This window comes from Oncorhynchus tshawytscha, linkage group LG30 (genome assembly GCF_018296145.1).
Source record: "Oncorhynchus tshawytscha isolate Ot180627B linkage group LG30, Otsh_v2.0, whole genome shotgun sequence".
In the NCBI taxonomy this organism is placed as follows: Eukaryota; Metazoa; Chordata; class Actinopteri; order Salmoniformes; family Salmonidae; genus Oncorhynchus; species Oncorhynchus tshawytscha.
Window position 1 is genome coordinate 6,642,244 of NC_056458.1, and position 23,215 is coordinate 6,665,458.

General features: G+C 42.5%; 1 protein-coding gene across 3 annotated transcripts; it reads right to left on the bottom strand.

The window, feature by feature from the left end:
- Positions 1-712: 712 nt before the first annotated feature.
- On the bottom strand, positions 713-10,863 carry LOC112228910 (zinc finger protein X-linked). Of its 3 annotated transcripts, none has more exons than XM_024394674.2 (8): positions 8,880-8,976; positions 7,535-7,675; positions 6,604-6,939; positions 6,310-6,456; positions 6,118-6,201; positions 5,906-6,040; positions 4,019-4,165; positions 713-2,169 (listed from the first exon to the last, which is right to left on the bottom strand). In XM_024394674.2, exons 2-8 carry the CDS (start codon positions 7,575-7,577, stop codon positions 902-904), a joined length of 2,160 nt encoding a protein of 719 aa, XP_024250442.1. In that variant the 5' UTR covers positions 7,578-7,675; positions 8,880-8,976; the 3' UTR covers positions 713-901. The 3 variants fall into 3 exon arrangements, with proteins under 3 accessions (XP_024250442.1, XP_024250441.1, XP_024250443.1); XM_024394673.2 differs by lacking the exon at positions 7,535-7,675 and adding an exon at positions 10,407-10,863 and having other exon boundaries at positions 714-2,169; XM_024394675.2 differs by lacking the exon at positions 7,535-7,675 and having other exon boundaries at positions 714-2,169; positions 6,604-7,001.
- Positions 10,864-23,215: the final 12,352 nt, after the last annotated feature.

The window sequence follows — 23,215 nt, forward strand, 5'->3', positions numbered from 1 at the left end:
AACATGAAAAGTGTTGGTCCCATGTTTCATGAACTGAATTGAAAGTCAAAAGAAATGTTCCATTCGCACAAAAAGCTTATTTCTCTCAAATTCCGTGCACAAATTTGTCAACATCCTTGTTAGTGAGCATTTCTCATTTGCAAAGATAACCCATCCACCTGCCAGGTGTGGCATATCAAGAAGCTGATTAAACAGCATGATCATTACACAGGTGCCCCTTGTGCTGGGAACAATAAAAGGCCCCTCTAAAATGGAACGTTTTGTCACACAACAGATGTCTCAAGTTTCGAGGGAGCGTGTAATTGGCATGCTGACTGCAGGAATGTCCACCAGAGCTGTTCCCAGAAAATTTAATGTTCAATTCTCTACCATAAGCTGTCTCCAACTTTCTTTTAAATAATTTGGCAGTATGTCCAACTGGCCTCACAACCGTAGACCATGTGAATGGCGTCGTGTGCAGATGTCAACATTGTGAACAGTGCCCCATGGTAATGGTATGCGCAGACATAAGCTGCAGACAACGAACACCAAATTGCATTTTATCGATTGCAATTTGAATGCAGAGATACCATTGCGAGATCCAAAGATGTGTCACGCTGCATGAGACAAATGGTGGTCTCACACCAGATACTGACTGGTTTTCTGATCCATGCCCCTATTCTTAATGTATCTGTGACCAACAGATGCATATTTGTATTCCCAGTCATGTGAAATCCATAGATTAGGGCCTAATGAATTTATTTCAAGTGACTGATTTCCTTATATGAACTTTAACTCAGTAAAAATGTTGAAATTGTTGCATTTATATTTTTGTTCAGTATACACACATACAATTGATTACGGTGTGGTAGTGGTTCCATCTGTGTTTTTGTTGTGGTATGAGGGGTAGGTTGTGCCAGGGTCACTCTGCCTGCACTAAGTCCTTGTGGTGGCGTGCGATATGCTGGCTCTTCTCCGAGGGCCTGCGGAAGCCTTTAGAGCAGATCTCACAGCGGTGGGGGTAGTCTTTTGTGTGGATGGAGATCACATGGCGCTTGAAGCCCGAGGCATCCCCAGAGCTGTAGTCACAGTACTGACACTGGTACACCCTCCTCTCCCTGGGCCCCTTGGCCATGCCCGCAGCACTAGAACTAGCACCAGGTACCAACACCTGCTTCCTTGCCACCGGTGGACTGGCAGGGGAAGGCCCCAATAAGGTCCTTTTGGGCCCGTTCTTTTCAGGAGAGGCCTGTTGCTCCTTGGTGTGGACCGACAGGATATGGCGACTGAGCACAAAGGGGTCCGCGATCTTGAAGTTGCAGTGTCGGCACTGGTGCAGTTTCTTGGCACGGTGCAACGCAGAGTGCTTCTTCAGTTCAGACGGCCGGTGGAAGCCTTTATCGCAGACGGCACATTTGTGGGGGTAGTCCTTGGTGTGCACCGATATGATGTGGCGCTTCAGGTCACTGGAGTTGGAGCTCTTGTGTTCACAGTGGGCACACAGGTGGGTTTTGGCCTCCTCGTGCGTCAGCCCGTGCTGCAGCAACTCCTCCTCCTCAGCAAACGTTTGGAAGCAGCGCTCACACTTGAAGGGCATCTCTTTGCTGTGCTTGGTCTTGACATGAGTCTTCAGGTTGGAGGAATCTGCCGACTTGTAGTCGCAGTAGAGGCAAGAGTAAGGCTTCTCGCCGGTGTGCGTGCGCATGTGTTTCTTCAGCTCGGAGGGGTGCCGGAAGCCCTTGCCACATTCCACACAGATGTGGGGGAAGCTCTTACTATGGACAGCCAGCAAGTGGCGGTTGAGCAGACCTTGTTCAGCCGTCTCGTAGTCACAGAACTTACACTTGTGCATCTTGTTGGCCTGTGAAGGCACCGGACTCTTGGGCTCACGGTGGTGGTGCTGCAATCGATGCGAGAAGAGCACCGCCTGCTGGTGGAACTCCTTGCCACACACCTCACACTCAAACAGACCCTTGCTGCTCAGCGTGTGCCCCTCCATGTGGTTATGAAGGCTGGCCTTCTTGTTGGTGGTGAAGTCACAGTCCGTGCACTGGTACTTTTTCCTGGTCAGGACATCCTGGTGGTGGTTTTTGGTGTGGCGCTTCAGGAAGCCTCGCGACTTGAACTTCTTGCCACAGAGCATGCAGGGGTACACGGTCAGAGGCTGGCCATACGGACCAATAATGATGGCTGGAATGGGAGACAGATACAAAATTCATGACTCCCAGATATCACATGATCTTTATTCAGAAATGAAACGTGTGAAAACCTGTGCAGAGTGAGTTTGACAATCAGCTGACTTTATAAATAACCCGCAGTTGCCCAGCCCATAGAATCAGTAATATATACAGTCAGGTGCAAAATGATTGGCACCCTTGATAAAGATGAGCAAAGACGACTGTATAAAATAACAACACAAATACTGCGCTATATTGTATGCTCAGAAATTTGGACAATTATTTTATACTAATACAATTGCTTAGAGAAAGAATTTGTTTAACAAATAAATCTCAAAACTACAATGGAGAATCTGGAGAGATTCTGTATGGAGGAATTGTCTAAGACCCATTCCAATGTGTTCACCTATCTCATAAAACCTTTTAGAAAAAGGTTCAGTGTCATTATGCTCACAAGGGAAGGGTGCAGGTATATTGAATTCAGGGGTGGCAATATTTTTGACCCCTCCCCTATCTTTTAGATGCATTTTGTTTGTTAAGCAAAATGTCTTTCTCTGAGCAATTTCAAAAAAAATAATTATCACACAATATACATTACTTTTGTATCTGCACATACACTACATTACCAAAAGTATGTTGACTCCTACTCGTCGAACATCTCATTCCAATATCATAGGCATTAATATGGAGTTGGTCCCCCCCTCTGCTGCTATATCAGCCTCCACTCTTCTGGGAAGGCTTTCCACTAGATGTTGAAACATTGCTGCGGAGACTTGCTTCCATTCAGCCACAAGAGTATTAGTGAGGTCGGGCACGGATCTTGGGCGATTAGGCCCGGATCGTAGTCAGCATTCCAATTCATCCCAAAGGTGTTCGATGGGGCTGAGGTTAGGGCTCTATGCAAGCCAGTCAAGGTCTTCAACACAAACCATTTCCGCTTTGTGCACAGGGGAGTTGTCATGCTGACACAGGAAAGGGCCTTCCCCAAACTGTTGCCACAAAGTTGGAAGCACAGAATCGTCTAGAATGTCATTGTATGTTGTAGTGTTAAGATTTCCCTTCACTAGAACTAAGGGGCCTAGCCCGAACCATGAAAAACAGCCTCAGACCATTATTCCTCCTCCGCCAACCTTTACAGATGGCACTATGCATTCGGGCATGGTGAAGCGTGATTCATCACTCCAGACAACGCGTTTCCACTGCTCGGCAAGCTTTACACCACTCCAGCTGACGCTTGGCATTGCGCACGGTGATCTTGGGCTTGTGTGTGGCTGCTAGGCCATGGAAACCCATTTCATGAAGCTCCCAATGAACAGGTATTGTGCTGACATTTCTTCCAGAGGCAGTTTGGATCTCGGTACTAAGTGTTGCAACCGAGGACAGAAGATTTTTACGCACTTCGGCACTCAGTAGTCCCGTTCTGTGAACTTGTGTGGCCCATCACTTCGCGGCTGAGCCGTTGTTGTTCCTAGACATTCCCACTTCACAATAACAGAACTTACAGTTGACCAGGGCAGCTCTAGCAGGGCAGTAATTTGACAAACTGACTTGCTGGAAAGGTGGCATCTTATGATGGTGCCACATTGAAAGTCACTGAGCTCTTCAGTATGACCATTCTACTGCCAATGTGAAGTCTATGGAGATGGCATGGCTGTGTGCTTGATTTTATACACCTGTCAGCAGCAGGTGTGGCTGAAATAGCCAAATCCACTAATTTGAAGGGTTGTCCACATACTTTTGGAATTGTAGTGTCGCGCACTATTTGTATTAATTATTTTACAGTGTTATTTGCTCATCTTTGTCAAGGGTGCCAATAAATTTGGGACCTGACTGTAGTTCAGTCCCATCTGACAGCTACGTACCTGTCTGGACCTGGCGAGGCTCAGCCCTTGTTCTCTTATTCTTGTTCCGTTGCCTGCTGACCTTGTCCACTTCGTCTGACTCGTCAATGTGCAGCAGCGCACTGGCGGCACCGTTCCGGTTCTCACAGCTTTCACTGTCCTCAGAACCTGGAATCACATCGTAAACGTTGAATGCAAATGCACACCTTCTCTTAACACTGCTAGAGCAGAGATGCAGTGCATTCGGAAAGTATTCAAACTTTTCCCACATTTTGATACGTTACAGCCTTGTTCTAAAATTGATTAAACTGTCCCCACCCTCATCAATCTACACACAATACCAAAGCAAAAACATGGTTAGAATTTTTTGCAAATGTTTTAAAAATAAAACACTGAAATATCACATTTACATTTGTATTCAGGCTCTTTACTCAGTACTTTGTTGAAGCACCTTTGGTAGCAATTACAGCCTTGAGTCTTCTTGGGTATGATGCTATAAGCTTGGCACACCTGTATTTAGGGAGTTTCTCCCACTCTTCTCTGCAGATCCTCTCAAGCTCTGCCAGGTGGATGGGGAGCATCGCTGCACAGCTATTTTCAGGTCTCTCCAGAGATGTTTCATTGGGTGCAAGTCTGGGCTCTGGCTGGGACACAAGGATATTCAGAGACTTGTCCCGAAGCCACTCCTGCAATGTCTTGGCTATGTACTTAGGGTTGTTGTCCTGTTGGAAGGTGAAACTTCACCCCAGTCTGCGGTCCTGAGCACTCGAACAGGTTTCATTAAATATCTCGCTGTACTTCGCTCCGTTCATCTTTCCCTCGATCCTGACTAGTCTCCCAGTCCCTGCCTCTGAAAAACATCCCCATAGCGTGATGCTGCCACCACTATGCTTCACCGTAAGGATGGTGCCAGGTTTCCTCCCGATTTGACGCTTGGCATTCAGGTTAAAGAGTTCAATCTTGGTTTCATCAGACCAGAGAATCATGTGTCTCATGGACATAGTCCTTTAGGTGCCTTTTGGCAAATTCCAAGCAGGCTGTCATGTGCATTTTACTGAGGAGTGGTTTCCATCTGGCCACTCTACCATAAAGGCCTGATTGGTGGAGTGCAGCAGAGATGGTTGTCCTTCTGGAAAGTTCTTCCATCACCACAGAGGAACTCTGGAGCTCTGTCAGTGTGACCATTGGGTTCTTGGTCACCTCCCTGACCAAGGCCCTTCTCACCTGATTGCGCAGTTTGGCTGGGCAACCAGCTCAAGAAAGAGTGGTGGTTCAAAACTTCTTCCATTTAAGAATGATGGAGGCCACTGTGTTCTTGGGGATCTTCAATGCTGCAGAAATGTTTTGGTACCCTTCCCGAGATCTGTGCCTCAACACAATCCTGTCTTGGAGCTCTACACACAATTCCTTTGATATCATGGCTTGGTTTTTGCTCTGACATGCACTGTCAACTGTGGGACCTTACATAGGCAGGAGTGTGCATTTCCAAATCATGTCCAATCAAATGAATTTACCACAGGTGGACTCCAATCAAGTTGTCGAAACATCTCAAGGATGATCAATGGAAACAGGATACATGAGCTCAATTTCGAGTCTCATAGAAAAGGGCCTGAATACTTATGTAAATAAGGTATTTCATTTTTTAAAATTATATACACATTTGGAAAATGTTCTAAAAACCCGTTTTCGCTTTGTCATTATGGGGTATTGTGTGTAGATTGATGAGAATTAAAAAATATATGTAATCCATTTTACAATAAGGCTGTAATGTAACAAAACGTGGAAAAAGGAAAGTGGTCTGAATACTTTCCAAATGCACTGTATTTATCACTAGAGTACAGAAGAGCAACAAGACTTTATCTGCCCTGTTAAACGATATATTTGTATATAATAGTGTGTGTCACTGACCATAAGCGGCTGCCCAAGCCACAGGCATGAAGTCCTTACTGAGAGCCGTGCCATCGTAAGACCGCTCATGGGTCACTGGCTCCTCACCCCCCACCACCACCTCCATGTAAACCTCATCAGATATCTTTGATGCACCTGCAGGAAAACACACTAGTTGTAACACAATCGTAAAACACACACACTCTCTCACACACACCGAATGTATTTCTTACCATGGTCCCCCTGAGACATGTACACCATCTTCTCTCGGAGTGTTCGGCCTGTAGAGTCCGTCAGTGCCGCGTCCTCCGTTTCTCCTACGCAGACATCCACACAATGTCTTAATAACCCTCAGTGATCAACTACCGTGGGTTATATTATCCCTCTTTCTAAGTGCATTAAACATGATTCAAATGTCTCCTTACCCAGGTCATCCTCCCCAGAGTCTGCCTTGAAGATGTACACCTTGATCACCTCCTGGCCATCCTCGTCCTTCTCCACCTGGTCCTCCACGGCTCCCTCCACAGTCACCTCTGTGCCGTCGTCTGACACCATCTTGCCTGCCTCATCCACTGGAGGGAGATGAAAAGAGAGCGAGTTAAGAGATCCATTCACTACTGATCATTAGTCTGACTGCAATGTTTTCTTTATAAGAGGCCAGGTGACTGAGTGAGGGCTATTGATGTAGAACTGGAAAAGTGAAGCAGGATGGTGCTCACAGGAGATCATGAGGTAGTCCCCACAGCCGTCTGTGTCTTGCTCTGGGTCCAGTTCATCCTGGGCATGCCCGTCTGCCACCATCTCATCCTCAGCCATGTCCCCCATGGCAACGCCTTCGTCCTCCCCCTCCAGCGACATCACACATGTCTCCACAGCAACCTCCTCGTCCTCGTCGCAGTGCACATACTCAGACACCACGTCCTCAACCGCATCCTGTATCACCAGCTCCTCTGGAGCGAACCCATGCACCGCCATTCCCTCCCCCTCCCCCTCCGACACAAGCACCGTCTCCTGCAGCTCCACCACAAACTCCTCCCCTCCAGCACCACCCTCATCTGGAACACACCAACACAGGAACAGGTGGATATCTTCCGTGTTGGCCTACATAAACATATCGCTGCAGACATACAATGCCTTCAGAAAATATTCACACCCCTTGACTTGTTCAACAAGTGCACCAGCTCAAATTTAAAATGGATTCAATTTAGATTTTTTTTGTCACTGGCCTACCCACCCCATAATGTCAAAGTGGAATTATGCTTTTCTAAAGTTGTACAAATTAATTAAAAATTAAAAGCTGAAATGTCCTGAGTCAATAAGTATTCAACCCCTTTGTTATGGCAAGCATAAATAAGTTGAGGAGTACAAATTTGCTTAACAATTCACATAATAAGTTGCATGGACTCAATGTGCGCAATAATAGGTGTTCAACATGATTTTTGAATGATTACCTCATCTCTTTACCCCACACATAAAATTATCTGTAAGGTCCCCCAGTCGAGCAATGCATTTCAAACACAGTAAGTAGCCTTGCACAGTAAGTAGCCCGGCACGAGCCATGGCTTGTGCAAGCTGGAACAGCTCATAGGGCAGGTTTATGTAGCTTGATGTACCCCCTGGACTGGACGTGAGTCTATTGCAGGACCTTACCCCAATCTATCTCCTTAATGCTGAGTGTCAAGCAGAGACGCATCAGGTCGCATTTTTACAGTCTTTGGTCGAGCAGTGAATTTCAAACACAGATTCAACCACAAAGACCAGGGAGATTTTCCGATGCCTCACAAAGGGCACCTATTGGTAGATGGGTAAAAAATAAAAGCAGACATTGAATATCCCTTTGAGCATGGTGAAGTTATTAATTACACTTTGGATGGTGTATCAATATACCCAGTCACTACAAAGACACAGGCATCCTTCCTAAATCAGTTGCCAGAGAGGAAGGAAACCGCTCAGGGATTTCACTATGAGGCAACGGTGACTTTAAAACAGTTAGAGTTTAATGGCTATGGTAGGAGAAAACTGAGGCTGGATCAACAACATTGCAGTTACTCCACAATTACTACCCTAAGTGACACAGTGAAAAGAAGGAAAATATTAATACTGCAAAAAAGTGGCAAAGCAAACTTTCTGTCCTGAATACAAAGTTTGTGTTTGGGGAAAATACAATACAGTACTGAGTACCACTCTTCAAGCATAGTGGTGGCTGCATTATGTTATGGGTATGCTTGTAGTCGTTAAGGACTGGAGAGTTATTCCAGGATAAAAAAAATAGCTGAATGGAGCTAAGCACAGGCAAAATCCTAGAGGAAAACTTGGTTCAGTCTGCTTTCCACCAGGCACTGGGAGATTAATTCACCTCTCAGCAGGACAATAACCTAAATCACAAGGTCAAATCTACACTGGAGTTGCTTGCCAAGAAGACAGTGAATGTTCCGGAGTGGCCGAATTACAGTTTTGACTTAAATCTGCTTGAAAATCTATGGCAAGACATGAAAATGGTTGTCTAGCAATGATCATCCACCAATTTGACAGAGCTGGAAGAATTTTGAGTGGAATAATGGGCAAATATTGTACAATCCAGGTGTGCAAATCTCTTTGAGACTTAACCAGATAGACCCACAGCTGTAATCACCACCAAAGGTGGTTCTATCATGTTTTGACTCAAGGGTGTGGATACTTATGTAAATTAGATTATTTCTGATGATTTCTTTCAAGAAATGTGCAGAAATTTCTAAAAACATGTTTCACTGTGTCATTATGGGGTATTGTGTGTAGATGGGAGAAAAATATATTTTTCATCCATTTTGAATTCAGGCTGTAACAACAAAATGTGGAATAAGTCAAGAGGTATGAATACTTTCATAAGCCACTGTATGAATGCACTCTTACAAAGAAAATAGCTATAAAAAAAAAAAGCTTTTAAGAAAAGTTTTATTTTTGTGCATAACAAAAGTACAGGGAAATACTTGAATGCTCAGTGAAACGTAGCTATTACCTGATCCATGGAGAATGATTTTAGGATCCTGGGAATGGAGTGCAAGCCTTGTCTCATCCTCATCCATTGTCCTTACACCTCATTTGTCACTGCAGCACTGGAGGCAATAATTGACCAGTCAAATCACAGTCACATAGGCCTAATGGTTAACCCAAAATATTAGTCTACCATATTCAAATCCTAAATCTCACTCAAAGTATTATTCTCTCTAACAAGAAATAGATATCGTTACAATGTAACAGGTATCATTATGCCCATGTGTTTCCCCTCCTGTGAAATGTAGTCATGTCCTAATCTTTCTGGATATAAATTATATTGGTCTGCATTTTATTTGGTGGTAAACTTCTAAACTATTTTAGCTATATTACGTGGCACACTGCCTAAACCAAAAAATAGGAAGGGTATAGGCAGCTATGTGATTAGGTTTATTTAAGCTGTGATAATAAAGATAAAATCCTTATTTTGTTGTAATGTGCTTTGACGTCACGAGAGATGTTTTCAGCCAAGCAAATACTATCTATCGATCTTAATCCTCATAGTCATGCAAAGTGAAAAAAATGTATGCGGTTTACTCGCCGAAATGCATCGAGAGATAAACAAGAGGTTTTGAGCGACGCAGCACATTTGTCATCCCAATTCCCCCACGGTCAAATCTGACAGCAGTGGTCTGGCACACAACAGCGTGGGAGAGCGAGACAAGCAGTGATGCTTCATGAGGACACGCACAATTAGATCAACAAACTCAAACCTTTAACTATAGCCTAAATGGGAACAAATTCAGTACAAAAATGGCGCTTGCTGTAATTTACCTCGATATTTACACAAAAATACAACATTTATAAGGCAAAAGGTTAAAAAAAAATGAATTTCAAAAGTATCTGGCGGTCGCAGTATAAAATGGTTACATAACATCAAAGATTAGACTCTAGCTAAATGTGGTCGTTTAAGTTGTTAAAAAAATAAGTGAAAGGCAGCTTTGAGCTAGCTAGCGTCAAGGGAAACATGACAGCTGACCCAACCCACACATCGGTGCGATAGTAAACATTAGTGCATAGCTAATGTTAGCAAGTTCGCGAGCCACCCGAAAGGTTTATTGCTAAGTATGGCGGCTAGCCTGCCTAGCTAAAGCATATTTCCTTCAGCGTTTTCAAAAACAGATGTGCGCCATTTTGATGGAGATCCCCGGACAAACATTTTAACCACTGGCGCTGTTTAATGCAGAGCAAATATAATCTCTGTACAATATCATATTTGAACATGGTAACTATACTGTTCAACTTTGTGGGGGGTATCTGGCTAATAGCAGACTATAATGTTACCGATGTTTCGAAAAATCCCCTCGCTGATTTTCTAGGCCGTAATTATGGCCTATTGAGGCCGGGGACCAAATAAGCAAGAAAGGCACAACCCCTCGTACGCTTCTCCACTTTTCAGATAGAAACATAGAATAATGTACATGCAATCACAAATGTAAAGCATTACCTATGCTCCGTGCACATAAAAAAAAAAAGCGCAAGACCTGCTTACCAGATTGTGTAGTACAGGTTGGCCTCTCACGATTTCCAGGCCGTCCGGTTTCCCCAGACTCGGGCAGGATTCAATCGGGAGTTTGTGCTAGCTGGGCGGGCCGCTGAGGCGCAGGGAGGGAGGGGCCGAGACTTTCGAAGCTCCACTGATAATCGCTACAGCCCCCAGCTCCGCCAGCACCAAGGCCGCCGTCAGCACTCACGTCACAGCCCGAAAGTCGTAGGAAAATGCGGAAGAAGTCTGGACACCCAACTGCTGGTAGTTATAGACAGGCCACGATCAGGGGCACAGCAATTGTGCTCCATTATGGATATTTTACATCGCGGCTGTTTTCTTTGCATACCATTTGAAAGCCTGGTATAGTGTGCTTAGTTTATTTATGTATGTCGCTAAAAATCATGAACAAACTGCGATGATGTTCGACATTTACTCATACTACCATTAGCCAGATACAATTATCTAATCATGTTACTACCCGCTTTACAGGTTAATTTGACTGCTACAGATTTGCCAGTGATTGACCACTTCTTCTTGATCAAAATCATTTGAGACATGGCATTTTCTTTATTCTTAAAGTTGATATCCCTTGATGATCTTCTCTCATGCCTGCAATTTGATTATACTTTCAAATATTATCTATATCAGCACATCGTTTTAATGTAACAGGAGAGAGACCAGCTGTCATGGTGCTCGATCTTAGTGTCTTTTGCTGCAGAAGTAAATGCTCTACCACCGTTTTTGCCCAGGCCTCAGGTAGAAGCAGTAGAAAGAACACTTACACAAACGGTAGCCTATTCCCCAATATGTGTCCATCTGTAACAGGTGTAAAATATACTTAGTATTTTACTGAAAATCTCTCAGATTTATTTTCATGTATTATTCTAAGGTTATTTTGATATGTATTACACTACTTTCAAGAGTGCACTATTTTATTGTATTTTCTAAATTGCATTGATGTTGTGAAGTCATCAGCGGGAGCCATGCTTTTACTCCTGTTTGCTCAAAGCGTGATGAGAGCTCTGTGCCCTCATGTTCTAAACATGGCGGACCAGTTACCAACACCAGAAAGCACGAGGGGTTTGAGCTGATTGTATGGAGATTGTGACAGCTGGTTAAATGGTGTCCCTTGACAAGGCAAGAACAAGATGTCAGGAGAAGTGCAGTATTATCATAAGGAGACAATTGGAATACTGAGGAGGAATGGAGGGGAAAAGAGAGAGAGGAAGATGGTGAGCTTGAGTAGGTTCAAATGTTGGAAAAATTGAGATGGTTTGTAAAAGAAGAATGGTAGAAAGTGTAAGCAGAGTGAGTTGAAGACAGGAAGAGAAATGGAAGTGAATTGAGGGCAAAGTGTGGTAGGTGTGGTGAAGTTCTTGGAGCCTGAGGCTTGCAGCGAGAGTCAGGATAAAGATGAGTCTGTGACAGTAGGACTGAAGCTTTTTGGAAAAAGTGGACCCTTGCCTTTTGGCTGATCCATTTGTGAAAACAGAGTTGGGTGCTGTGAAATCTGTGAGGGTAACCAGTAGTGGTCTTGTGATAATTGTTTGTGTTTCTGCTGGTCAGGAGGGAGCAGGCGCTCCGTGTTAAATGAACGGGGGCAAGACAGGTGAATTGTTTTGCTCTCAAGAAAAGGGCAAAGTGATTACTGGGGTAGCGGTAAATGTAAAAGCTGACGAACTGAAGGGGAAGATTCCCGGTGTGATGCTTGTCGTTTGGTGTGACGCAGACAGGGTGGCGTGGAAAAAGTACCCAATTGTCATACTTTAGCCCTTCTACAATCTAAGCTAGATGCCCTCAATCTCTCACAAATGATCAAATGAACCCACCAGGTACAACCCCAAATCTGTAAACACGGGCACCCTCATAGATATCATCCTAACCAACTTGCCCTCCAAATATACTTCTGCTGTTTTCAACAAAGATCTCAGCGATCACTGCCTGCATCCGTAACGTGTCTGCGGTTAAACAACCACCCCTCATCCCTAAACGCTCCCTAAAACACTTCAGCGTGCAGGCCTTCCTAATCGACCTGGCCCGGGTATCCTGGAAGGATATTGACCTCATCCCGTCAGTAGAAGATGCCTGGTTATTCTTTAAAAGTGCCTTCCTCACCATCTTAAATAAGCATGCCCAATTTAAAAAATGTCGAACCAGGAACAGATATAGCCCTTGGTTCTCTCCAGACCTGACTGCCCTTGACCAGCACAAAAACATCCTGTGGCGTTCTGCATTAGCATCGAATAGCCCCCATGATATGTAACTTTTCAGGGAAGTTAGGAACAAATATACACGGGCAATTAAATTTGCATCCTGTAACACAAACTCAAAAAAAGTTCTGGGACACTGTAAAGTCCATGGAGAATAAGAGCACCTCCTCCCAGCTGCTCACTGCACTGAGGCTAGGAAACAGTGTCACCACCGATAAATCCACTATAATTGAGAATTTCAATAAGCATTTTTCTACGGCTGGCCATGCTTTCCACCTGACTACCCCTACCCTGGTCAACCGCCCTGCACTCTCCACAGCAACTCGCCAAAGTTTCCCCCATTTCCCCTTCACCCAAATCCAGATAGCTGATGTTCTTAAAGAACTGCAAAACCTGGACCCCTACAAATCAGCCGGACGAGACAATCTGGACCCTCTCTTTTTAAAATGATCTGCCAAAATTGTTGCAACTCCTATTACTAGCCTTTTTCAACCTCTCTTTCATATCGTCTGAGATTCCCAAAGATTGGAAAGCTGCCGCGGTCATCCCCCTCTTCAAAGGGGGAGACACTCTGGACCCATATTGCTACAGACCTATATCTATCCTACCCTGCCTTTCTAAGGTCTTCGAAAGCAAAGTCAACAAACATATTACCGACCATTTTGAATCCCACCGTACCTTCTCTGCTATGCAATCTGGTTTCAGAGCTGGTCATGGGTGCACCTCAGCCACGCTCAAGGTCCTAAACGATATCATAACCGCCATCGATAAGAGACATTACTGTGCAGCCGTATTCATCGACCTGGCCAAGACTTTCGACTCTGTCAATCACCACATTCTTATTGGCTGACTCGACAGCCTTGGTTTCTGAAATGATTGCCTCGCCTGGTTTACCAACTACTTCTCTGATAGAGTTCAGTGTGTCAAATCGGAGGGCCTGTTGTCCGGACCTCTTGCAGTCTCTATGGGGGTGCCACAGGGTTCAATTCTTGGGCTGACTCTCTTCTCTGTATACATCAATGATGTCGCTCTCGCTGCTGGTGATTCTCTGATCCACCTCTACGCAGACGACACCATTCTGTATACTTCTGGCCCTTCTTTGGACACTGTGTTAACTAACCTCCAGACGAGCTTCAATGCCATACAACTCTCCTTCCGTGGCCTCCAACTGCTCTTAAATGCAAGTACAACTAAATGCATGCTCTTCAACCGATCACTGCCCGCACCTGCACGCCCAGCATCACTACTCTGGATGGTTCTGGTTCTGACTTAGAATATGTGGACAACTACCTAGGTGTCTGGCTAGACTGTAAACTCTCCTTCCAGACTCACATTAAGCATCTCCAACCCTAAATTAAATCTAGAATATTTTGCACTTATTAGCAAATGAGTAGTATATTGGTGTACAACGTTTATAAAATTAAATGTGAGTCTTTGTACAATGCATGCATTTTTTTTTTACAATGCATTTTTTGTAGATTCAAATTCGCTCAAAGTTCTATTGAGCACCAACTTGCCTTCTGAATGTTCTACTCTCAGCCATTGTTCTACGTCACAATGCATGCGTTTGCTATTGTTGGCAATGAGAACTGCCCACGTTGCTGGTAGAAAACAACAACAAAAAATTACTCATGGGACTCTGAGGTTGTCCTATTGTTTCCTATAGGGAAATATAGGTACAGTTGAAGTCGGAAGTTTACATACACTTAGGTTGGAGTCATTAAAAGTTGTTTTTCAACCACTCCACAAATGTCTTGTTAAACTATAGTTCGGTTAGGACATCTACTTTGTGCATGACACAAGTAATTTTTCCAACAATTGTTTACAGACAGATTATTTCACTTATAATTCACTATATCACAATTCCAGTGGGTCAGAGGTTTACATACACTAAGTTGACTGTGCCTTTAAACAGCTTGGAAAATTCCAGAAAATGTCATGGCTTTAGAAGCTTTTGATTATTTTTTGATTATTTCTTTTTTTTTAACCTTTATTTAACCAGGAAGGGCTCATTGAGATTAAAATCTATTTTTCAAGAGCGCCCTGGCCAAGATAGGCAGCACCAAGTCATTACAAAAAAATTACAGACAGACAACATGAAAAACTACAAGTAATCTAGTAAAAACCATTGAATTCACAAGAGTATAAAACAGCAAATTAAAACATTGACAGGTCAGGGAATCAGCCTCAAAATCCTTCATCAGTGATTTTAAAAACACCAATCGGGACAAGTTCTTCCAGTTTAAAACTATTTTGTAAGGTGTTCCAAGACGAGTACATAAAAGCCCTTTTACCAAATTCAGTTTGGACATTTGGAACAGTTAGCAGGATAAAGTCCAGCGAACGAAGAGAGTAGCCACCACATTTCTGAACAATAAAAATGCACAAATGAAAAAAGGTAGTAAACCCAAAATGGCTAGGTAAATAAAAGTATACCAGTGACTGAGCCTACGAGTGACTAGAGAAGGCCAGCCAACCCTGGTATACAAAGTGCAGTGGTGCGTAAGTATTTTGCAGTTTAAAATACATCTCAAAGTGCCATGGTAAAGAGTGTCAATTGATCTCAAACACTGAGCGGAAGCATTCATATATAAAATATCACCATAGTCTAGTAAAGGCATAAATGTAGCTGATTACTAGCCTCCTTCTGGCTTCAAAAGAAAAACAGGCCTTATTCCTAAAATAAAATCCCAATTTCAGCTTCAATTTTTTGTAAGTTGTTGAATATGCAATTTAAAAGAGAGGCCGTCATCAAGTAAAATTCCAAGATATTTATATGAGGTTACAACCTCCATCTCCTTGCCCTGGTAGTAATGGGTGAAAGGTTCAGAGGTCTATTTCTTGCATTAGAAAACACCATTAGTTTAGTTTTGTCAGTATTGAGGATAAGCTTCAATTGACACAAGGTATGTTGAACAGTATAAAAAGCAGTTTGCATGTACAACTAAAAAGCTGGAAAGCTTTTGTAAGAGATGAGGCACAACAGTAAATAACAGTATAATCAGCATAAAAATGAAGTTGCGCATTTGACATTTTTGTCTAAATCATTTATATAAATAGTGAATAAGAGAGGACCAAGTACAGAGCCTTGGGGCACACCATTCAAGACAGACAATTTAACAGACATAAGCCCATCAAATTGAGTGCACTGAGTTCTATCAGACAGATAGCAAACCATGCAACAGCGTGCTCTGAAAGACCTACACTCGACAATCTCTGCCTTAATATAGCATGATCAACTGTATCAAAAGCCTTAGAGATCAATAAAAAGTGAGACACAGTGCTGTTTTTTGTCAATTGCTTCAGTGATATCATTTAAAACCTTCATGGCTGCTGTAATTGTGCTATGCTTCTTCCTGAAGCCCGATTGGTACATTGATAAAATAGAGTTAGTAAATAAAAACTCTTTTAGCTGTTCACTTACAAGGGTTTCAAGTATTTTCACCCGTGGTGACAGCTTTGAGATTGGCCTATAATTATTTAAAAGAGTTGGATCTCCCCCTTTTAAAAGTGGTAGGACAAATGCTGATTTCCAGATCTTTGGAATTTCATTACATTCCAGGGTTAGATTGAACAGAGATGTAAGTGGTTCAGCTATGACATCAGCAGGGATCCAAAAGATCAGGACCTGCAGGCTTTCTCTGATCTAAAGATTTCAGGGCTTTATGTACCACCTGCACTGAGAATGGCAAAAAGCTAAAAGTTTGACCAGCTCTCACTGGTTCATCCACACAGGGTTGTACAGAGACAGAGGACACTGAATCAGACAGCCTACCAGATGATACAAAGTGCTCATTAAAACAGTTCAGCATTTCAGTTGTCATATATAGGAACAGAGTCCTTCAAAACACATGACGGTAATTCATTAACATTACTGTTACCAGACATAGACTTAATAGCATTCCAAAACTTTCTAGGGTCATTCATGTTATCAGTGGTAACAGACATAAAATATTCAGATTTGGCCTTCCTGAGAAGAAAAGAACATTTGTTTCGTAACTGCCTAAAAATAAGCCAATCAGCATCAGAACATGATTTCCTTGCTTTAGCCAAGGCTAGATTACAGTCGTTAATAATACAAGACAGCTCAGAAGAAAACCATGGATTATCCCGCCCTTTAACCCTGAACCTGCGGAATGGGGCATGTTTGTTTACTATTTGGGAAAAAACATAATGAAAGAATTTCCAGGCAGTTTCCACATCAGGGATAAGCTCAATCTTGCTCCAGTCAAAATAAAACAAATCATGAAAGAAAGCCTGCTCATTAAAACACTTCAAATTTCTCTTACGAATAAAACGTGGGTTTGTCTTTGGAACCTTAGTATTTCTAACAGCAACAACAGCACAATGGTCACTTAAATCATTACAAAAAACACCAACCACAGAATATTTATGTGGAACATTTGTCAATTATCAAATCAATCAGATTTATCTGGGCATTTAAGATTTGGGCGAGTGGGTGAGTTAATCAACTGGGTAAGATTCATAGAATTACAAAACATTTTTAAATCATCAGACACGGCTTTAACCAACGCCAGTTGAGATCACCAATCAAGATCATTTCACTGTAAGGAAGTTTAGACATAAGGTGCGTCAAAGAAGAAAATGCATCACCGAGAGCAGAGGGGGGTCTATAACAGCCAATCACAGTTATAGAGAGCAGAGGGGGGTCTATAACAGCCAATCACAGTAGTAGAGAGACCCTTTGAAACCTCAATATTCAAAGCAAGAAATTCCAACTGTTTACAAATAGTTTCAGACTTTGCCACACTTACATGGAATTTAGATTTGACATATATCCACACCCCCACCTTTCTTAACTCGATCAGTGCGATAAACATTGTAACCACTTATACAAATATCCTTATCAAAAACAGACTTGCTGAGTCAGGTTTCAGAAAACACAATTACATCAGCATCAGTTGATTTAGCCCAAATCCTAACCCTATAAATTTTAGACAACAGGCTGCATACATTTAAATGAAAAATACCAAAACCAGATCTTGATTTAAAATCAGGGTTAGGCTGCACGTTACCTGATATCAACAAAAGAAGAATAACTAGGCACCTCTGTTTAATAACCTTGCAGGGCTTCTCTTTTTTTTAAGAGACCTACTGCAAGTGAATTATACAAGTGAGTTTCCAGACAATACAAAACAGTAATTTAAAACCATTAGACTTCGGTAGTGACACAAATTCGTACTGTTCACATCATGCCACAAATACATCGGCACTTGGACGAGTGGACCAAGTGAAAAAGAGCGAGTTCCTGCAGACAAAATGTCAAATGTACTCACCCAGCGACAATGTTCGTTTTCTCCAGAGTTCAGTAAAGTCAGTGCACGAAGCAATACCACAAAAACTATAATTTTCTCTGACTAAATAAATAAATAAATAATTAGAGGCCAACGAAGGTAAGGGGAGAGAGAGACAGCGTGTATGTATGAGTCTGAATGAGAGAGTTTGCGCGTGTGAGTAGATGTAACAGGTTAAAGGAAATATTCATAGCCTGTTATACATTAAAAAGTATTAGTAAGTTCATAGTATGTGAGGATCTTAAAACATCTAAGATTAAGAAGATGCATTCAGTATTAGTTGATAGAGATTGATAACATTCATATAATTGTGTTAAAGTTAAAATCTGTCAAAGGGTACGAATTGTGAGAGTAGTGTGTAAACGTTATATTGATTACTTTATTTTGTGGTGCCTAAAAGTGTTCATCTGTCATCTACGAAATGCTCTTAATCTATGAGCCGGAGATCGATTGCTCTGGTCTCCACCCATATTCCTGGGGAAAATCGCGGTCTTTTCTCATTGAACTAAACGTTGAATTGAGAATACAACACCGTATCACTCTCGTGATTATTTCTCCCCTGTTTTCAGGGGCGTAACATAGATTGGGTGTTGAGATCGTTGAGTTTGTTGAGCTGCCACTGACATCCAGGCGAAGAGTAAAAAGGAGCAGCTTGGACAAGACACTCTGCAGACGAAGAAGGAACTCAGGCCAGCCAGAGATGGGGTAAACTTCAAGTAATGAAGTGCCGAGTTGAGGAGGATCCGTGATCTTTACATCAGCAAAAATAAAATAGTTTGCACTACACAACAACGAAGTTAAGCAACCATAAATAAATAGGTTATTAGTAGGTTAAAATATACTGATTGACTCAAATTATGTCAATTAGCCTATTGGAGGTGTCAATGTGGATGTATTTCAAGACCTACCTTCAAACTCAGTGCCTCTTTGCTTGACATCATGGGAAAATCTAAAGAAATCAGCCAAGACCTCAGTAAAAAAATTGTAGACCTCCGCAAGTCTGGTTCATTCCTGGGAGCAATTTCCAAATGTCTGAAGGTACTACGTTCATCTGTACAAACAATAGTACACTAAGTATAAACACCATGGGACCACGCAGCCGTCATACCACTCAGGAAGGAGACGTGTGCTGTCTCCTGGAGATGTACTTTGGGTTAGCGAAAAGTGCAAATCAATCCTAGAACAACAGCAAAGGACCTTGTGAAGATGCTGGAGGAAACGGGTACAAAAGTATCTACAGCCACAGTAAAACGAGTCCTATATCGACATAACCTGAAAGGCCGCTCAGCAAGGAAGTAGCCACTGCTCCAAAACCACCATAGAAAAGCCAGACTACAGTTAGCAACTGCCCATGGGGACAAAGATCATACTTTTTGGAGAAATGTCCTCTGGTCTGATGAATCAAAAATAGAACTGTTTGGCCACATTGACCATTGTTATGTTTGGAGGAAAAAGGGGATGCTTGCAAGACGAAGAACACCATCCCAATCGGGAAGCACGGGGGTGGTAGCATTATGTTGTGGTGGTGCTTTGCTGCAGGAGGGACTGGTGCACTTCACAAAATAGATGGCATCATGAGGGAGGAAAATGATGTGGATATATTGAAGCAACATCTCAAGACATCAGTCAGGAATTTAAAGCTTGGTTGCAAATGGTTCTTTCAAATGGACAATGACCCCAAGCATAGGCAAAGGCAAAATGGCTTAAGGACAACAAAGTCAAGGTATTGGAGTGGCCATCACAAAGCCCTGACCTCAATCATATAGAACATTTGTGGACAGAACAAAAAGCGTGTGCGAGCAAGGAGGCCTACAAACCTGACTCAGTTACACCAACTCTGTCAGGAGGAATGGGCCAAAATTCACCCAACTTATTGTGGTAAGCTTGTGGAAGGCTACCCGAAGCGTTTGACCCAAGTTAATCAATTTAAAGACAATGCTACCAAATACTAATTGAGTGTATGTAAACTTCTGACCCACTGGGAATGTGATGAAAGAAATAAAAGCTGAAATAAATAATTCTCTCTACTATTATTCTAACATTTCACATTCTTAAAATAAAGTGGTGATCCTAACTGACCTAAAACAGGGAATTCTTACTATGATTAAATGTCAGGAATTGTGAAAAACTGAGATTAAATGTATTTGGCTAAGGTGTATGTAAACTTCCAATTTCAACTGTATGTCTGTCTATTTTGCCAAATATCTCGCAATGTGTATATTTAGATTTTTTGCAAATTGGACACCATTTTAATAATGAGAATCTCCTCTTTCTAATTATGTAAGGCTGGGCAGCATACTCCGTTGTCGGACACCATTCTAATCAGAATAATCTTCTCTTTCCAAATACATAAGGTTGGGCAGCGTACTCTGGTGTCATCGATCATTAGACCATAAATAGTCAAATGTTGCAATTTTTTTCTCCAAATTCCTCATTATGTAGACATAAGCACACTTGCAGGGATGCAAACTAGTCACCTTTCTGCGAAATTCGATGTTTTGAATCCAAAATAGGTGACCTAAACAGTTTGTGTGTGGGGGGCTTTGGATCACTACTGGCTGTAAGTGAACGAGTAATGTGCATTTGGATCAATACTGGTTGTATCTAAAACTCAGCCAATCGTTCACATAACATCAGAATGAAGCAAGTGACTGAAGAGAGACTAGACAACCAATTTGCTAGTTACAGCATCAGCGCGTGCGCTCTGTAAAGACAGTAGGTGAGAAGCTTGACCACGGAGACCTGGGTGAGGTGATGAAGCCTACTTCATGAGCTGTAACCGAAAAACAACTGGCATTTGGGAAGTTTGAGTTGAGGGATAAAGTGTGGTAGGACAAGTATTGTTAGCATTGTTAAATATCTTGCAAGCTGGATCGAATTCTCCATGTCACATCTGCTCCTGCCACACCCCCTAGTGGACATCTGGTGTCTCATTGACCTGCAACCGTTGCCTCTCCCTTTCTCTCTGTGTGTGTGTGTGGTTGGAGACAGGTGTGCTTGAGTCAGAGCAGTTCCCCACCAGCTGCAACCCGTTCCATAATTAAGAACTCTACAAATATTCAGTCCTGCCACTTCCACTCGGCCAGATCGTAATCTCTGCTCATTTTGCTGCTCTGACTCTGGCTCCTGTTCCACATCTCGCTACCCTGTTCTGGATTCACCACTCCACCACTCCATTGGATTCCTCTCCAGACCTGTTTACCCTGTTCCAACCCAGCTCACTCCAACCTCAGCTTCCACATCTAATTTCCTAATACTCATCCGAGCTTCCCTGGATCTGCACTCCATATCTCCCTGTGTTAAAATAAATACCTTGGTTCATTCATCCCTGTTTCTTGGTCTGAGTCTGCTCTTGGGTTCCCCTGTGTCGTTCCACCTAACAGTTAGCTAGCCAGAGAAATGTTGAGCAACATTAGCCAATTCAACTGATCAAAAAATTGAGTTTATGGTGTGAAAATTAGCTGGCTAATAAAGTCAGATAGCTAATTTAGATGAGTTAACGTTAGTAACCTAACCAATTCGCAATAGTATTAACTGGTATACGAGTCCTTGCCGTTCCTCAAGTTATAACGCGTTAGTTGCTTACCGGACCCTGGCAATCTGTGTGAGATCAAGTGTAGCTGTGCCTAAGCTTATGGAACACCACACTCTTTCCCTCTCTCACTTTTCCAATACAGTGGATAAAAAGGGGTATGCCTGAAAGAGATCAATTATGCCAACAAAGGGTATCATGCTCTGCTGGCACATTGTAGAACAGATGTCCACAGGCAGAAAGTGTACCATGTAGTAATGTGCAGTGTAGCCCAAATATATTGCTTTTGTTGTGTTGAATTTGACAGTAACACTTGTGTGTGAGTGAGGGGGGATTATTCAATGTTTTACTCCATGAATGTTGTTTTTGCACATGTAACCAACTTCACATAACCCCCCAGAGGAAAGGTACACAGGCACCCACACTTCAGGTTGACTCGGGTTTTATCTGCAGTAAAAGATGTCAAACAGTGATGATGGGCATTGACAGGATGGTCACAGCCACGTTCACTGCCTTCAGAATATCTCTGACTCAATCCAGAAAGTGATCATATAGTATGCATGCATTGTGTTTAAAAATAACAAAAATACAGAAAAGTATACCTGCAGTAAAATATATCAAACAGTGATGACAGGCATTGGCAAGACCGTCACAGCCACATGTTCACTGGTTAGGTAGGACACAAGATATATTTTAGATAGGAGCAACTGTAATGATACATGCCCTCAATGTGAAGTGATATTAATCCATAAATACAGAGCACAAGTACAACCCTTTTTATATAAACCTTTTAAGGTAGTAAGAAAATAAATATTCACTTAATATTTCAATAAATCACCTGCTAGCAATAGCTAGCGTGACATTTGTTAAGGGTTGCGTCAATCGAATCTGGTATCAGGATAAGTATGACACTGAGTCACCGAATTGTATACTATGTATTTTTTATTAGCTAAGCAATAAGTGGTAAATACAATTTTCGTATATATGGGCTCTCTGTCCCACCTCGCAGGGCAAACAGAGAACTGACTTGTTCCTGACAAAGTTATTATAATATACTCTGACAGAAGTAGTTCCTGCTTCCGAGCCGGCCTGTCAGAGTAGAGACTGGGCGTGGTTTAAACTCACTCAGCCTATCGTTGATTGTTGGCACCCGAACTGGTCCCAGCCCCCTAGGCGCTTCAGCGGTCAGTCGTTGTAGTTGTGTAGAATATCTATGCGCTCATGCTCGATACAGTTATCACACACCTGGCTCCTGTTATCTAACAAAATACCGTTTGTTCTCGCAACACTACGTTCTGAATGTGCCCCCACAATTCAATGCACAGTTCCTGCCTTCATGTTATTCTGTATTTTTCCATCATGAGAAAGGCCCATGGCCCTGAAACTGTTAACAATGTCTCAAGTCAGCTATGTTGCATAACACATACACCCAAACAAGCCAACAGCAAATAAAATTCCATCACATTTGATATGGTAACGGGCTATAGTGTATAACACAGAACCTCACACATTGCAGTGCAGTGACCGACGGCGCTAGTTAGCTCGTTATTAACATGGCTAGCTAAGCCAGCATCAACTTGGTTAACTTGCCGAAATAGGTCTTAAATACATTAACGGAAAGATAAATATATACAGTCACATTCGCTGTTGATATATGAACCCGTTTTCCAAAGACACTATTGTGTTATACAGTTTTAAACCGTTTTTTATATACAGAGGCAGGAGACACGACCCTGCACTCAGAATATCTCCATG